Raw genomic sequence first — 15,115 nt, 5'->3', positions numbered from 1 at the left:
GAATGGGACAGGATTTAAGTTATTTTGAAATTTCCCCTGAAATAGCATTTTGTTAATGCTATTTTTTTTTGTTTGTTCAAGAATAAAAGTAAGTAGCATGGCAATAACAATTTTATGCAGCATCATTAACTATGGGTGCACCTCGGTACACAATAATGAAAAAGTGTTTTCTAAGATACCAAATTTCCTTTGAGGTAGAGAAAAGCATAAGCAGATGAGAATTTTCTCTATAAATAACTCTTTTAGGATGCAAGGGTCCAGTGGGGTAAATAATGTGCTGCGATGAGGAGCTGTGGCTAGTAGAAGAGGTGGATGGTGGCTACCGGCTGTCATTTTGAGACCAACTGCAATAAAGAATGCTCTTTTCTAAATTTTCATTTTCTAAATTTCCCTCAGAAAGAGGGGCCCATGGGATTCACGGGGGGCTACTTCTGAACCTGTGTGGGGAAGCAGACCTGGGTGTTTCCAGGGCTTGACATTGGTGGCCATAAAAACCCATCGTTCAGATCTCCTGAGCAGAGCACAGTTGACTGACAGCCTGAGCTGTTGTCCTCTGAGTACAGTGCCATTTCTGAAAGAGATGGGCTACTTCTCCATCGACTTGGTTGACGTTTTCTCAGAAATGGGCTATTATCAGAGATTGTTTTTACTCAATCCTTCTCTCTCTTTTTTCTTTACAGATGTCAGATTTGCATCATGGTCTGAAAGTTCTTCCCATCTTCTCTAGACTTCTCCCGTTTATCCGTCAAGGCCTTCCCCCTCCACCTCCCCAGGTAAATGTCTTACGTGTAATTGGTATTACAATAATCACTCGTCTTGGCATCTGCTTCTCAGAGGATTTGAATTAACACAGAGTTTGGAGAAAATATAAATAATTTGCAGTTAGATGTGGTAATAATGAGATATTTATTGGATATTCGGGTGTAGATATTGAACAGGCAGTTGCATACAAAAATCTGAAGATGCAGGAAGTGGGGGGGAGGGCTAGTCTGGAGACAAATTCGGAAGTTGACTATCAATGATACTTAAGCCATGAAACAGGATGGGTTTATGAACGGGGCAATGTAAATAGAGAGGAGAATAGATCTGAGGATTAAATCCTGATTAAACATCTCAACCAGAAAAGATGAATGAGCAGTGGGGTAGAGGGAAATCAGGAGAGTGCAGTGGACTGAAAGTCAAGAGAAGAAAGTGTGTCTAGCAAGTCAATAACCTTATAAAATGCTGCTGATGGATCAAGCAATATGAATTCTAAGAATTAATGACTGAATTTATCAGTGATTGGGATAATTGCTGACCTCGAGAAGAACAGTTTTAGGATACGTAGAGTTGGGAGGCTGATTTGAGTGGATTTTCAAGAAAGAATAGGGAAAAGAGTGAATATAGAAATGGAGTAAGTGAATATAGAAAATGCTATCAAGGAGTTTTGCCATAAAGGAGACCAGGGAATGGGGCGTGTCCTAGAGGGTGATATAGGTTCTAGGAGCTTTAAAAATTCATTTGTTTGCTTTTGTTTTTATTTTTAAGATGGGAACAATTAATCATGTTTTTGTGTTAATAGAAATGATCCCCTAGCAAGGGGGAAAAGTGATGGTGTAATAGGGAGAGGGGGAAGGCTTCCTGAAGCAATGTCCTAGAGTTGGAGAGGAGGAGTAGGATGGACAGTTCAATTCACATAATAGGAGGAAAGGCAGAGTGAATAGGCACAGGTGGAGGTAGGTGGGTAAATGTGGGTGTCGGCCCTTGTGGAAAATGTGATTCTATTTTCTCAGTGAAAGTGGAATGAAAAGGAGGTGTTAGAGGTCTATATTTATCTAGAGAGAGTGAATACATTCAGGAATTGCAGTATGATTGCCTAGCAGCATTAAGAACCCATTTGGGGTTGTAGGCAAGAATGTAAAATGAGAGCAGTCTGCATACATTGGTTTTTTCTGTACTCATGATCAGCTCTGCGGAGGCAGGCACAAGTAGGCACTGGACTGGATTTAATTAGGCTTTGGGTCTTACTGATTGAATACCAAAAAGGAAGAGGGGGGCAATGGAGTTGAGGGGGTAGACAAGGGAGTGGTTCTAATATAAGGCAAGTGAGGACATGGAGATGGTGAGTATTCAGGTTTCCCATTAACCCTAAAGACATCATGTAAGCAATTACCTGCAGAGTATGAGTAAAACTCTCCTTATGTGACGTTTTTTTAAAGTTTATTTATTTTGAGAGAAAGAGAGAAAGAGTGTGCGCCAGCAAGGTAGGGGCAGAGAGAGGGAGAGAGAGAATCCCAAACAAGTTCCATGCTGTCAGCACAGAGCCCAATGTGGGGCTCAATCTCAGGAACCATGAGACCATGACCTGAGCCAAAATCAAGAGTCAGATGCTTAACTGACTGAGCCACCCAGGCACCCTTACATTTTTATTTCATGTATCAGCATGGCTTGGAGCAATGTTGGGAGTGGTGGTGCTTTGCGAAGGAAAATCACCAAGGGAAGCACTAACACATGTCATTTGCCAAATGGTATCTTGGGCCAGAATTGAAGGACTGATAAGACAGAGATATTAATGGCTAATATTTCAAAAGAGCAGGCTTTTCATGTTAACAAAATGTTTCAGTGGAAATGTTTGTTGAAGCATTAATCTTACCCTATGATAATATTTTGCTCGGATAACTTGGGCCAGCATATATATTCTCTGCAAGGGCTTAGTCAAAAGATTTTAATAGGAGTAGGAATTCCACAATGAAACACAGTACTAAGATTTCTACCTCAGTTAACTTCTTTGTGCATCTAATTCATTATACTTAATACTACTTTGTATTAAAATGACAAATGCAACAATTCCTTGTATATACAGGAAAAAAACCCGGTAAAACACGAACATCACGCCAGTTCTACTAGAGATACCACAGTGATTTCTTAAAATTGCTCTTTTAGGTACTCAAGCATTACCTCTGTGCACACAAATGTTTTTAATTAGTGTTGTCTAAATAGCTTAAAGAAAGCCAATAATTCCATTATTGATATTTCCAAACAAATTAAATATATTGTTTTATAGCAATAAGTCTTACATTTCTGAAAAATATCAAATGTTTTTTTAAACGATGGGATATAAAATTAACAGATACTTCATATGTTACTTAAATTAAATTTGGTTTGCTTATATGTACATTGCTGAATAAGTACACTGATATTTTATATAACAGCAAAGGTGACTAAGCAGTGGTATTTAAAATTTCTTTTGAAATGTCCACATCTTGACAAAATATATACTACTAACATACCACATTTGTGAAGAACATGCTTAGAGTCTTTGGTGGTAGAAAAAAAAATCTATATAGAATACATATGGTTTTTTCATTTTTCTTATTTTTTGTTTTATAGCTACTAATTATTCTAAAGATAGTATTTTTCTTGTCTTATAATGACTGTAAGGCATGACAATGACCTTTCCTTATAATCAACATTCTACCTCTGAGAATAAGCTGAAATTTTTCTTAAGGCATAGTAAACCTCTCCATACACAAGAAATTGACTTGCCTGCCTACAAAGTGAATCCCTATCCACAACTGTGTGGGAATAATGAAATCTATAATATGACTTTTGGGAGTATCATTTTCAGGGTTCGGCAGATTAGGATTCATTCCTGGCTCTGTCACCTGTGTATGGGGTGTGTGAATTTAGCCAGGTTACTTCACCCTCCTATGACTCCATTTCATCATCTGTGTTCCCCTCACACTGTTGAATAGAATATTAAATACAAGAGAGTAGGACTTGGTCTGCTTTAAGAATCCCTAGTGCCCAGCGCACAAATGGGTCCTAAATAAGTGTTTTTTGAATAAATAAATGTAATACTTAAAGCAGGATAACAGTAATTGTTTAATAGGGATATTTTGGGATTAATGACATAATACATCTTGGGCATAGAGCACAGTCCTAGATCAGAGCAACTATTCTTAATGGGGAGAGTTCTAGAGAAGCCACAGTAAGTTTGGCTTCTGTGTCTTATCTCCCCTTCAGATTATGGGTGGGATTTATACTAGAATTAGTGACCCTATGCTATCTTCCAGCACCTGTGTGCATTGTGTAAGAGGGAAAATATTTACTTTATTACCATTCATATCTCCTACATCTTTCACGATATTTGGGAGAAGTGAAAACAGGCCAAGTGGATTAAAATATTTTAACATACAACCTAAAGCTCATGACACCACTGAAAATGTTTTCAGAGCTTAAACACCAAACACCAGAGGTAATATATATGATATTTTATTGATTTAAGATGTGTATTTAAAACCTTACTTATCCAAAATCTGGACGGATTTTATAATCAATGGCATCTTATAATTGACTGGGTTCTCTCTTCTTTCCTTCCTTTCTTCCTCCCTCTTCTTCCTCTTTCCCTCCCTCCCTTCCTCCCTTCCTCCCTTCCTCCCTCCCTTCCTTCCTTCCTTCCTTCCTTCCTTCCTTCCTTCCTTCCTTCCTTCCTTCAATTCCTCCTTCCTTTCTCTGTCCTTCCTCCCTTCTGTCCCTACCCCTCTCCTTCACTCCATCCCTTTTGTTTTCGTGGTTCATAATATAATAAAGTGTTTTAACTAGAATTGATGAAATATGGTATAGCCATATATTAAAGCAGTATTTCTCAATATGTATTTCTTATCACCACCCAACCCAGGCAAGGAGCCTTTTAGGCATTTTTTTTCTCTAATTTTCCACTTCATGAAATTTTAACACCATAGGTATACTCTATATCTGTTTATGTATTGCATGTATGTATGTGTTTTCTGAATAAAAGGACTGATTTTTTCCCCCCCCTAAGAACCAATTTCATCCCTTTGGGACACTATTACACCCACTGAGAAGGCAGGTATTAAAGTGACACTACATATCACTCTTAGTTTTTAAAAACTCATTTACTAGAATATTGGGAATCATCAACTAATTCTTAGGTTTAGAACTTTTGGTTTTAATCATATAACAGAATGTCTAGGAATTTTATCATTATCACGAATGACCGTCAAATGCTGTCAAATGCGTGCAAAGTTGGAACATTTGCTATTTACCCCAAAAGCCAGAAAGCTATCTATAATATTTTTGTTAACAAATAAAAGATTTTCAAGTTCATCCAGTGATATCAGTCAACATATCATTCTCATTTTATGAAATAAGACTATTTAATACTTTTAGTGTATATTTTTAGGATGTTCACTACTTCACCTTTACACATTCGTGATTTTAAAGACATAATTTGAACACCACATCAATAAAGAGATTTTTAAAGACCATCTAATTTCCAAGGGGTACAAGAGAAACCTGCTTTAGGCTACACTACTGCACTCCATGGAGACAATGAGAATGTACAGTTCTTGAAGCCCCTGTTCTGTCAGTGGTTAAGCAGCCTGGGGATTCCCACCTCCAACAGTAATGACTGAAATCAGAAGTTAGTCCCTCTGTGATGAGTGGTTTGCACCAGAGGGAAGACACCATCTATGGCTATCAAATCAGGATTTAAGCTTGCAAAGCTAATTGTTGTATGTAACAACTTTAACTGATGGAGGAAGGAGTGATTTATTTACTTGAAGAATGTCCAGTATGTTCTTAAATGTTCACTTACCTTTTCTCTGGGCCGTGTAGCTTAACTCCCATTCTTTTTACATTAGTGGTGCAAAACACCTTAAAATTAGTGATGCATAAAACTTTTAACTTTGTTGGATGTATTGCACTATTATATTTGACAATCCAGACATTTGGCCTACTTGTATTGGGTTATGTTAAATGACTATTTTTTGCGGCTCAACTGTGTCGAAACAATGTGCACTCGATTTGGGGGACGTGAACTATTCTAGCAGACCAAGCAAAATATCAGCAAAAACTAACACAGGTGGTATACTCAAAAGAGACTCTTCAACAGTACATAGACATCCATATCAAGGCTTTATCAGTTGAGTTAGTTGTACACAAGCTTTTGTAAATAAACTGAAAGTGGCTTCAAAACCAGAAATCATCTCCTCCACTGCTCCTAGTACTTGCCCTTTCTCTGCCTTTTAACCGAAGCATCTCCATGATACTCCGGGCATAGACATCTCTCAAGTTCACACTGATGTATGAGTCAGTGGCTATATTCTTGGTAAGCTTCTTCAGAGCTTCGCGCTGTCTAACAGCTGCTTCCTTGAGCTTTAAGGTGAAATAGCAAGCGGAGAAGCGGTCGTTAATAATAGCAATAGGCAAGGCCAAGACAAGGATTCCTGATAATATGCACATGAAGGCCACGATTTTGCCTGTGGTGGTGTCTGGTCTAATGTCCCCGTATCCCACAGTAGTCATGGATGTTGTGGCCCACCACCATGCACAAGGGACACTTGTGAAGGTTGTGTCAGGAATACTCTGCTCAGCAAAATATTCCACAGTTGAAAATATAGAAATTCCCACAGACAAAAAGAGGAGCAGTAGGCCGACTTCTTCATAACACTGGGTGATTGTCATCCCGAGTGAGCGTAATCCTGTAAGAGAACAACTGCTGTCAGTCCCTGGGCACCTCTTCCCTCCCCCACCCCTCTGCTTTCCTCCCTTCCCTCTCCTTTCTGACTATCCACCCACAAGTGTGCATTTCACATCTAATATGTCTGCAGCATTGGGCAGTGGTTCTGGGGATAGAGATGAGAAATCATTATCTTTTTCTTCAGGGAGCTCATAGTCTAGTTGGTGGGGCCAGATTGAAAAAGACAGAAAGAAATATTTACTAAACACCTACTATTTATACCAAAAAAAGTGACAGATGAGACTAAAAAGCAGGCAGTGGATGTATGATGGAAATTATATGTTAATCCACAAAATGGGAGGCCTGTGCAGCATCGCAAGTGGAGGGCTCACTTGGCAGACGTGCATTTCAATGTATCGCTTTGGCACACTTTTCTGATGCTGGTTTTATGCCGTCTCTTTACATTTGATGTGTCTGCTTTACTCACCCTCCCAATGAAGTTGAACATAATCAGGGTATTGTTATCTGAAAGCCAGAAGGGGTAAAGGATGTCCTCCATGAGAATAAAGTGAGTGAGGCATCATATGCAAGCTGACGTGAGAACATCATGTGCAATCATGGGACATTCTTAACGGTTTACCATGTCCTGAACTCCCATGACACCCACTGAAATGTGCACCCTTAATACCAAAGCCATGGGGAAACATTTCCCTTGAGTACATAGAATTTCTGCTTTCCTGTACGGAGATAGACTAGAATACAGATTATTCCTTTCACTGCAGAAAGGTATGGGGGACTGAAGCTACTAGAAAATTCATTCACTGTGAGGCAGTGGTGTGTTCCCTATTACTATTCTGAGGACATATGGAACCCCTGGGAGACACACCCAAGAGAATCCAATCCCATCTCTAGAGAGACTCAGCCCCTAAGGAGAGTCAGTTGAGCCCATAATGGGATTACAATTTGAATAAGGTATCTCCCCTGACAACTAGAGTTCCTGAACACTGCTAAAAGCGTATCCACGTTTTGAAGTCATATCAGTCTGAAGCCAAAATGATACTGTCTCTGAAGGTCGAAGTAATATCTCCTAGAATTATTTTAATTTTATTCACTAGAGACTATTTAAAATTCATTAAAATACCATTTGTGCTCTCATTATTTTTAAATTTTGTTCTTAAAACTTTGAGATATTCTTAAATTATGTACCAAGTATTTTTAAAGATTGAGGAATATTAATTTTGACGTTTAACTTCAAAAGAAGATTTTTTTTAAGAATACCTTTAGAATACCTTTTAGAAAACTGGCCTTGATGTGTCTGCATTGAATTGTATTTCTGAAATAAACTGACCACATTTGAGAAAAGCCACAGTGAGGAGACTGTTTTCATTTCAAGATGAAATGTTCTAAATAATTTTGTAAAGAAAAACAAAGTTGTCTGAATTTCTGCACATTACATCTAATAACTCAGATAATCCTCAAAAAACAATAGGAGATTGATGTAATTATTAGGCAATTTTACAGATGAGAAGATTGAGGCACAGAGAAGTAGCATAAATAGTACAAAGTTACTGAGCCAGGATTTAAACTTAGGCTCTCTGGTCCTCCTGTTATTCTATAATACCTCTCAACTTATATTTATAGTTTAATACATGGGGAAATATGTCACCTACATCTACATTTTGCTAAATGTAATGTTTAAGATAAAATTGTCAAATATTTATGGAAGCATTCATATCCTTTCAATAAATTAAGTCTTTATTAATACTTTGTACTGCTTTGGAACTGAAAAAAACCTTTGAAGACGTGACATTGTGGAAATTACTATTATTTTCTTTTTCTTTTCTTTTAGGAGCAAATGTAGTCTTTACTGGGTGTTTTTAAATTGAATCCTGTGAAGAGTTTATAAATACTAGAAGAAAGCATCCTATTATGTGTGTCAGAAAACAAAGAGTGGTACTTGTAAAAGTTGTTGGAAACCCCATTATCACATCGCTGGTATGGGAGACTAGCTAGGAAAATACACTACCAAAATTATGTTCGAATAAGTCCTAATTACCTCAGAGATGTGGGGGAAAAACATATTTGAGGTTAATTTCTCCCTATATTAATAGGAAGTGACAACCACCACAAACTTCTTTGAGGTGACCAACCAGGCACATATCTGGGGGAATAAGGTGGAAATAGCTAAATTATTTGTATTCATGTGTATTGTATTAATATGTATCATATTAACATGGCATCCTACTGGAGTGTTTCTTAATGTATGGTCCATCAAAATCACTTGTAAGCTTGTTAAAATGTATGCTCCTTGATCCAACCCCAAATACTAAAATCTGACTCCTCATGGATTGGAGATCAGAATTTGCCTTCTAACAAGCTTTTCAAGGGATTCTTATTCTTATTTTCGTTAAAATCTAACATCATTTAACACATATATACTCCAGAACACCCAACAGCCATAGGACCAGCCACTGAAAATTGCCACCCTCAGGGAAATAGGGATCATCTGTAATGGATTTGTGTGACTTCCCCTGACATTGTCTGTAACTTTCATGCACAATTGCTGTTGTGTGGGAACTTTTCTAGGGGGAATGTTCATTAGATTTTCAAGCCTTCATATGATACAAGCTAAGGAATTTCTGTTACCATCTCTCTCATTCATCGCACTTTAGGGACAAGAAAATTCTTAGATACTAGACAAAGCATTTAGTAATTAGTATCTTCTGCTTTCTTCCAAAGCAAATATTTCCATTGCTTTGTGAAAAATTATGGGGCGGCCAACAGTGCCTGGTCATCTCACTTTCTGCATGGCCAGAGAAAGCATTGCAAGACTGACTTTTTTTTTTTTTTTTTGCCAAGGAATGTGTGTGGTAAGCCCTTCCTTGGACACGGAAGAGAAACTGGTTTATGTCCTTATGTATCATGAATAATTTCTGCATCTCTTTTAACGTGCTGTTTATACATATATTATCTAGAACTTTCTTGAGGCCGAGTGTCTTTAATTTTTGTACATCTTCTGAGCAGCCGGTTGAAATAAATTGAGGTTAACAAGTGGTCAAATTGTTTCTTACATGTCATATGGAGAGAAGGAGTGTGGGCGGCATCTTCTTTATACTTGTGATAACAACTTCCCAGCACCATTTTGGTTGGGTAAAGTATGGGAGTTGGTAATTTTGAGTATCAATTCAGAGTCACTTCCCTGGGACTACAGTCAAGCACTAATGTTTACAAACAATGGCAAATTAAAAAGCATCACTGAAATTTGAATACCTGTGGAATGTCTGCCCAGCTTTAGCATGCGTAGAGCCCTGAGCAGCCTCAAGACCTGCACAATGCGCCCCACATTTTCCAGCTCCTGTGTAGTCTGGCTCCCACTCAGGCTCTCTACCAGAAGAGTGATGTAGAAGGGCAAGATGGCAAGGAGGTCTATGATGTTCGGCACCTTCCTCAGGAAGCGGCACCTGGCCCGCACGCACAGGAGGCGCAGGATGAACTCGCCAGTGAACCAGCTGATACACACGTACTCCAGGATTTCCAGCAGCTGCAGGTCCAGCCAGCTTAATTCAGCTGACATCAGGGCCATGTTGACGATGGACACCACCACAAAGATGATGGAGATGACCCCAAAGATTCGAGCAGCTGTGGAAGATCCAGGTTTCTCCAGGATGTTCCAGAGCTTCTGGCGGACAGTGGGACAAGGTCCTTGTGAGAAGTCCTGTTCGCTCTCATGTTGACTCTCCTGGTCTTCTGTGTCCTTCTTAAAGTCTAACGTTTCACTCAACTCCTTCCTTCTGAAGTATCTTTTAGAAAAAACAACTTGGTGATTAGTCTAACTTTTTAAAAGTACAGAAGTAAAAAAAAAACACAAAAAATAAAAGACTAAACTTAGCAAAGAGGTCATGCTTTTTTATTTCAGTAAAATGCAGAAAATGTCCGTTCAAATTTTACCTGGGCTGTCTCCTGCCCACAGTACCACAAAGTTCTCATTTAAGATTATTATTTTTAAAATGGTACTTTCTTGTTAGAAGTTTATACAAAAGGATTTATACTTTAATGCATTTTATTACCCATTTTTCTTGTACCAAGAACAGAAGTTTGTCCTATGGAACCTTTGTGTGTGTGTGATGTAAAGGTATTCATGAAGAAACGGTACCAATAGCAAAATAAAAGGAAAGTCGTCATCAAAGTCCCAGAAACATTCACAGTCAAGGAACCAGCTTTCTATCTTCTGTTTTTAAGGCAGTTCTCCACCCAAGTCTCAAGTTAAGGGTTCTCAGTGGTAAATGATAATGCTCCCTAGTGAAACCTACATCCCTATACACGCATCTTCTGGATCATAGCTTTTCTAACTCACTCAATCATCAAGTATTTATTGCAGGCCTGACCTCCTTTGTCTTAAAAACGGATTGGTACGCATTTATCCAAAAAAGGAGGAGGTTTAAAAAGTTCCAATCGAAAACTGGCTTTGACACTTTCCGGACCCACCGCCACCCCACCTTTCAGCTCAGAAGTGGCCTCAGGTGTTTTTTAGGCCTGCGTTCCGCGAGGATTCCGAAGCCTCACATCTTATCTCTGCCGCCCTCTCTCCACTGCGCCCGCCTCCCAGCCCGGCCACCGCACGCCTCCCGGGTACCTGTCCCTGCAGCAGGAGTCGATGCTGAGCTCGTCGATGCCCCAGTATTGGATCTCCTGAAGGAAGGAGAGCGCGCACAGCTGCTCCATGACGTGCAGGCGGCCGGTGCGGTAGTAGTGCAAGACGTAGCGGAATGCCTGCGAACTGCGGTCGAAGAAGTACTCGTTGTCCACGGGGTTGGCATCGTCGCAGAGCTCCAGGGGGCTGGGCACGGCGGCCAGGGCCCCGCGGCGGCGGCACGAGGCCACCACCACGGCCAGCTTGCCCAGGCGCGTGTGCGGGAAGCAGGACAGTGCCTGCTGCGAGAGCACGAAGCGGCTGCCGCCCACGTTGACCGTGAAGCAGTCCCCGAGCGCCAGGGGCTCCCCTTCGCCCTCGCTGCAGAAAACGCTGGACTCCAACGAGGTCAGGGAGCAGCTGTCCAGCGACGAGTCCAGCGGCGCCCGCCCTCGGGAAGGCAGCTCCATCCCCGCCGCCGCTGCCTGAGGGCGCCACAAAGTTGGGGGCGCGCCGGAAGCCTCGGTCGGGCGAGGGTGGTGGCACGGCCCCTGGCGGCGGCCGGGATTTCCCTGGTTCCCGAGGGGGGTGCCTCCCACCCGCGCACCCCTGCGCTCGTTCCCCCTCTGGCCGCTAGGGCGCGGCGAGTGCGCGACAGCAGCGCACGAGCCGGGCGCGCCCAGGCTGCGGGGAGGGGAGGGGGTCGCGCCCGGGCGAGTGCTCAGAAGCGGTCCCAGCCAGGGACAGCCCCAGGGCACACCTTCCGGGACTTACGCCCTCAGCCCCCGCTAAATCTGCGAGGGAGATTCCTAGCCCGGGAGGTGTACGTATTCAAAGCCTCGTTACTTAGGGGGTGGAGCGGGCGTGCAGGGGGAGGTGGCGGGTCTAGAGTCTAGGAGGAGGACAGGATGCCTCTTAGGGGAACGAACGCACGCAAGGGGGATGGCAAGACTCACTCCAGCCCAGGAGACCGAGAGGAAAAGTTCAGAAAGCCGAGGAAGTGGTAACCGGGTCAGAGTCCTTTCCAACTTGAGGATATATATTCCTCCGTCTCCTTTTACTGCGGCGGCTTCACAGGCCTCCCCGGGAGTAGTCGCTGGGGGTATGAGCACGTGGGGGAGGGGGCGCCGGGCGAGGGGGCCGCATCATCTGCTCCCATTCATTCTCATCCTAGTCTGATTGTCACTCGCGCTCCATTTTCTTCTCCCTCCGTCTGTTTCTGACCTGCTGGTTGAGAAATTGATGATGACTTTTAACTGAAGTCCCAGTGAGTCGCTAAGAACTAGGGGTCACCATTGCCTCGTATCGAGGCACTTTGCGCCCTTCGGTTTAGCCATTTCTGCCCGAAGAAGTTTCCCGGAGAGCAGGCGTTCTGGGCGCGTTCCCCGGCGCACAGCGGAGCTCTCATTTTAGGAGAAAGGGAAGGCAGAAAGACAAGGAATAGAACAAGCGTGGGCTGGGGCAGGAGTTTAAATAGTACCGACGGCTGGATGAAGGGAGCAGCCGAGCGCCTTGCCCAGGTGAGACCAGAGGTGTACCCACTGGGCCCCTTGGAGTCGAGCCCCAGCCCACCTGTTGGACACGGGGTGGAGGCGGGGAGGAGGACAGGGTGACTCACCTTCCGCTCCTGGCACATCAGCGCAGCGCTCAGAGGCCGCGGCTGGTTAGGTAGCCTTTGGTAGATTCTCCCGGTGTACACGTGAGGTCTGACTTGACAGGTCCAGGAGGAAAACTGTGTTCGAGGCTGAGCTCTGCACTGGCGCTTGCTGCCTAGCCTCGCCTCATCTCCGCCGCCTCCGGCTCTGGCCCCTGGGCCGCCCCCGCCCGCGCTAGCGAGCCATTCGCGGTTTCCAGCACCAGCTGTGGGGAAAGCATGAAGCCGAGGGAGGTGAGACCGGAGGAGGAAGTGAAGCACTCCGTGACTCTGAATATCATATTCATCCTGAAGACACCTCAGGATTGCTGTTTGGATTCCCGTTTCCCTGATCTGTGTGCTCACAAATGCTCAAGAACAAAATTTTCCATGTCTGCTAGACTCAGGGTTAGGGAACTTATAGTAACTGCTTTGTGTAGCACGGTTCAAGGTTTTCTCATTTCCAGCCAGCAGATGAGAATCCTGCATTTTCCAAAAGCCTTTGCAAGTGAACCACACATCTTTTTCTTCTTGTAAGTAGTTTTAGAAAGTATGTATAAAGAGATGAGCAGGCAGCTTGGCACAGTGGGGAGAACTTTCTCATAAGTGGACTTAATGGGCGCCTGGGTGGCTCAGTCTGTTAAGCATCTGACTCTTGATTTCAGCTCAGGTCACGATCTCCAGGTTCTTGGGTTTGAGCCCCACCTCAGTCTCTGCGCTGATGGCAGGGAGCCTACTTGGGATTCTGTCTCTCCTCTCTGCCCCTTACCTGCTTGTGCTCTCTCTATCTCAAAGTAAATAAATAAACTAAAAAAAAAAAAAAAAAAAAAGATAAATGGACTTGAAACGTGGTTGTTTGGTTCTGGCTTTACCAAATGACTGCAGAACATCCAGCTGTCATTTAGTTCCTGGACCTCCATGCCTTCCTCAGCAAACTTTCATGTTTCAATAAAAACACTAAGCATTTCCTGTGGGCTTTATGTCAGGAAATTTTGTAGGCTCTTTACTCATTCAGTACCTTATTTAGTCATAATAACAATACCCCTTTTACAGAAGGAGGAAACTGAGGCATACCCATTTTACAGAAGGAGGAAACAGGCAAAACAGAGAAATTAAGTGATTTACCTAGGGTCACACATCCAAACTCAAACTCAGGAGTAGTTATAAGAGGCTGCCCTCATAAACACAATGCTTGAGACATCTTCTTTCTGTGTGACTTTCAAATAAATCAAAGTTGTGGCTGCTTTTATTTACTTTTTAATTTATTTTTGCAAATTTCTAATGTTAAATGATGTATTTTTCCTGATCTTTCAAAAAATGTTTATTGGGCATCCACTATACACCAGGCACTAACAGACAAGGTCCTTTTTCTTGTGGAACTAAAGTTTTTCCTGTGAGAATAAACAGCAACTTAAGTGAAAATTAAAAAAAAAAATAGTATAGTATTTATAGGTTATGGTTCTCTGACAGCTATTCATTTGGTTAACTTTTGCCTCTATAAGGAGCTCTTCCATTTAGAAAATATGGAGGAGGTAAAACCGGTCAATACTTCATCAATATGTTTAGGTACTGTGTCAATTTGTCTAAGGTAGCAGAACTTCTCTTACACAGGAAGAAAAACTCCCTCAGCATCTCTATTACAGATTATTTGGGCATTGAAAAAATTCCACACTTCTGTTAAGCTTCATTCATACCTTAGTGTAAATAGCTTTCATCAGAAGATTAGTATTAAAGGTCTAACCTAATTTTACAGAGTGTGGTAGGGAAGGAGGAAAGCTTTCAGAGGAGAATGACAGCTTTAGGTGAGAAGGGAGATCTTGGACAGGTAACAGAGGTTAACAAACTGTTACTGAGGCTTGCACGGCCACCAGAACCCTAGATTTCCGTTGTAGTTCGTGGTATCCTGTAGAAGGAATTAGAACAATAACCACCTTTTAAGTGTAAGGCCCACGCTAAGTATCTGAATTCTCAGAAATGGTCCTATGAAGTAAATACTGTCTTCCTTAGTTACAGATCACAGCTCAAAGACTCACGTGCGCCAAGGAGCTTTCCCAGTTATATAGTGAATATATATATGAAGGGATCAAAATTGGGGTCTTTCTCACTCCAGATTTCATCTCAAGTGCCAAGATGAGACGCTAAAATTTTCAACTGGGCTTCACTTGTGGTTCATACAATTTCCACTATATAAAATAATCATAACTAGAGAGATGATGACTAGTTAACCAGTAACATATAAACACAAATGACCCATTTTAAAGTGTAGAGTTCTCTTGGGTAATAAAATTTTCTGCCCTCTTCCTTGTCCTGTTCCCTGTAATCTGTTGTCCCTCCTCCATTGATTCCCAGGTTTGAGTCTGAGAGCCCAGTGAAACTGCAATGATAAATA

General features: G+C 42.0%; 1 protein-coding gene across 2 annotated transcripts; it reads right to left on the bottom strand.

Annotated features, from left to right (window-relative positions):
* Positions 1–1,063: 1,063 nt before the first annotated feature.
* Positions 1,064–13,068, bottom strand: KCNV1 (potassium voltage-gated channel modifier subfamily V member 1). 2 transcript variants are annotated; one of them, XM_015070419.3, is made up of 5 exons: positions 12,712–13,068; positions 12,050–12,320; positions 11,097–11,578; positions 9,734–10,263; positions 1,064–6,485 (listed from the first exon to the last, which is right to left on the bottom strand). In XM_015070419.3, the coding sequence occupies exons 3-5, from the start codon at positions 11,561–11,563 to the stop codon at positions 5,974–5,976; spliced, it is 1,509 nt and encodes a 502-aa protein (XP_014925905.2). In that variant the 5' UTR covers positions 11,564–11,578; positions 12,050–12,320; positions 12,712–13,068; the 3' UTR covers positions 1,064–5,973. The 2 variants fall into 2 exon arrangements, with proteins under 2 accessions (XP_014925905.2, XP_053064245.1); XM_053208270.1 differs by having other exon boundaries at positions 1,065–6,485; positions 11,097–12,317; positions 12,712–13,066.
* Between the last annotated feature and the right edge of the window lie 2,047 nt (positions 13,069–15,115).

Source organism: Acinonyx jubatus, chromosome F2 (genome assembly GCF_027475565.1).
Source record: "Acinonyx jubatus isolate Ajub_Pintada_27869175 chromosome F2, VMU_Ajub_asm_v1.0, whole genome shotgun sequence".
NCBI lineage: Eukaryota > Metazoa > Chordata > Mammalia > Carnivora > Felidae > Acinonyx > Acinonyx jubatus.
The sequence above is the reverse complement of the archived record's forward strand: the minus strand, read 5'-3'. Positions and strand labels throughout refer to the sequence as shown.

What these genes read in the sequence shown, in the direction of transcription:
- KCNV1 (XM_015070419.3), bottom strand. Translation starts at nt 11,563, where the DNA reads ATGGAGCTGCCTTCCCGAGGGCGGGCGCCGCTGGACTCGTCGCTGGAC. An exon ending in GACTCCTGCTGCAGGGACAG is followed by an intron (nt 10,264 to 11,096) that starts GTACCCGGGAGG and finishes TTTTTCTAAAAG; the next exon opens with ATACTTCAGAAGGAAGGAGT. An exon ending in GCTGGGCAGACATTCCACAG is followed by an intron (nt 6,486 to 9,733) that starts GTATTCAAATTT and finishes GTTCTCTTACAG; the next exon opens with GATTACGCTCACTCGGGATG.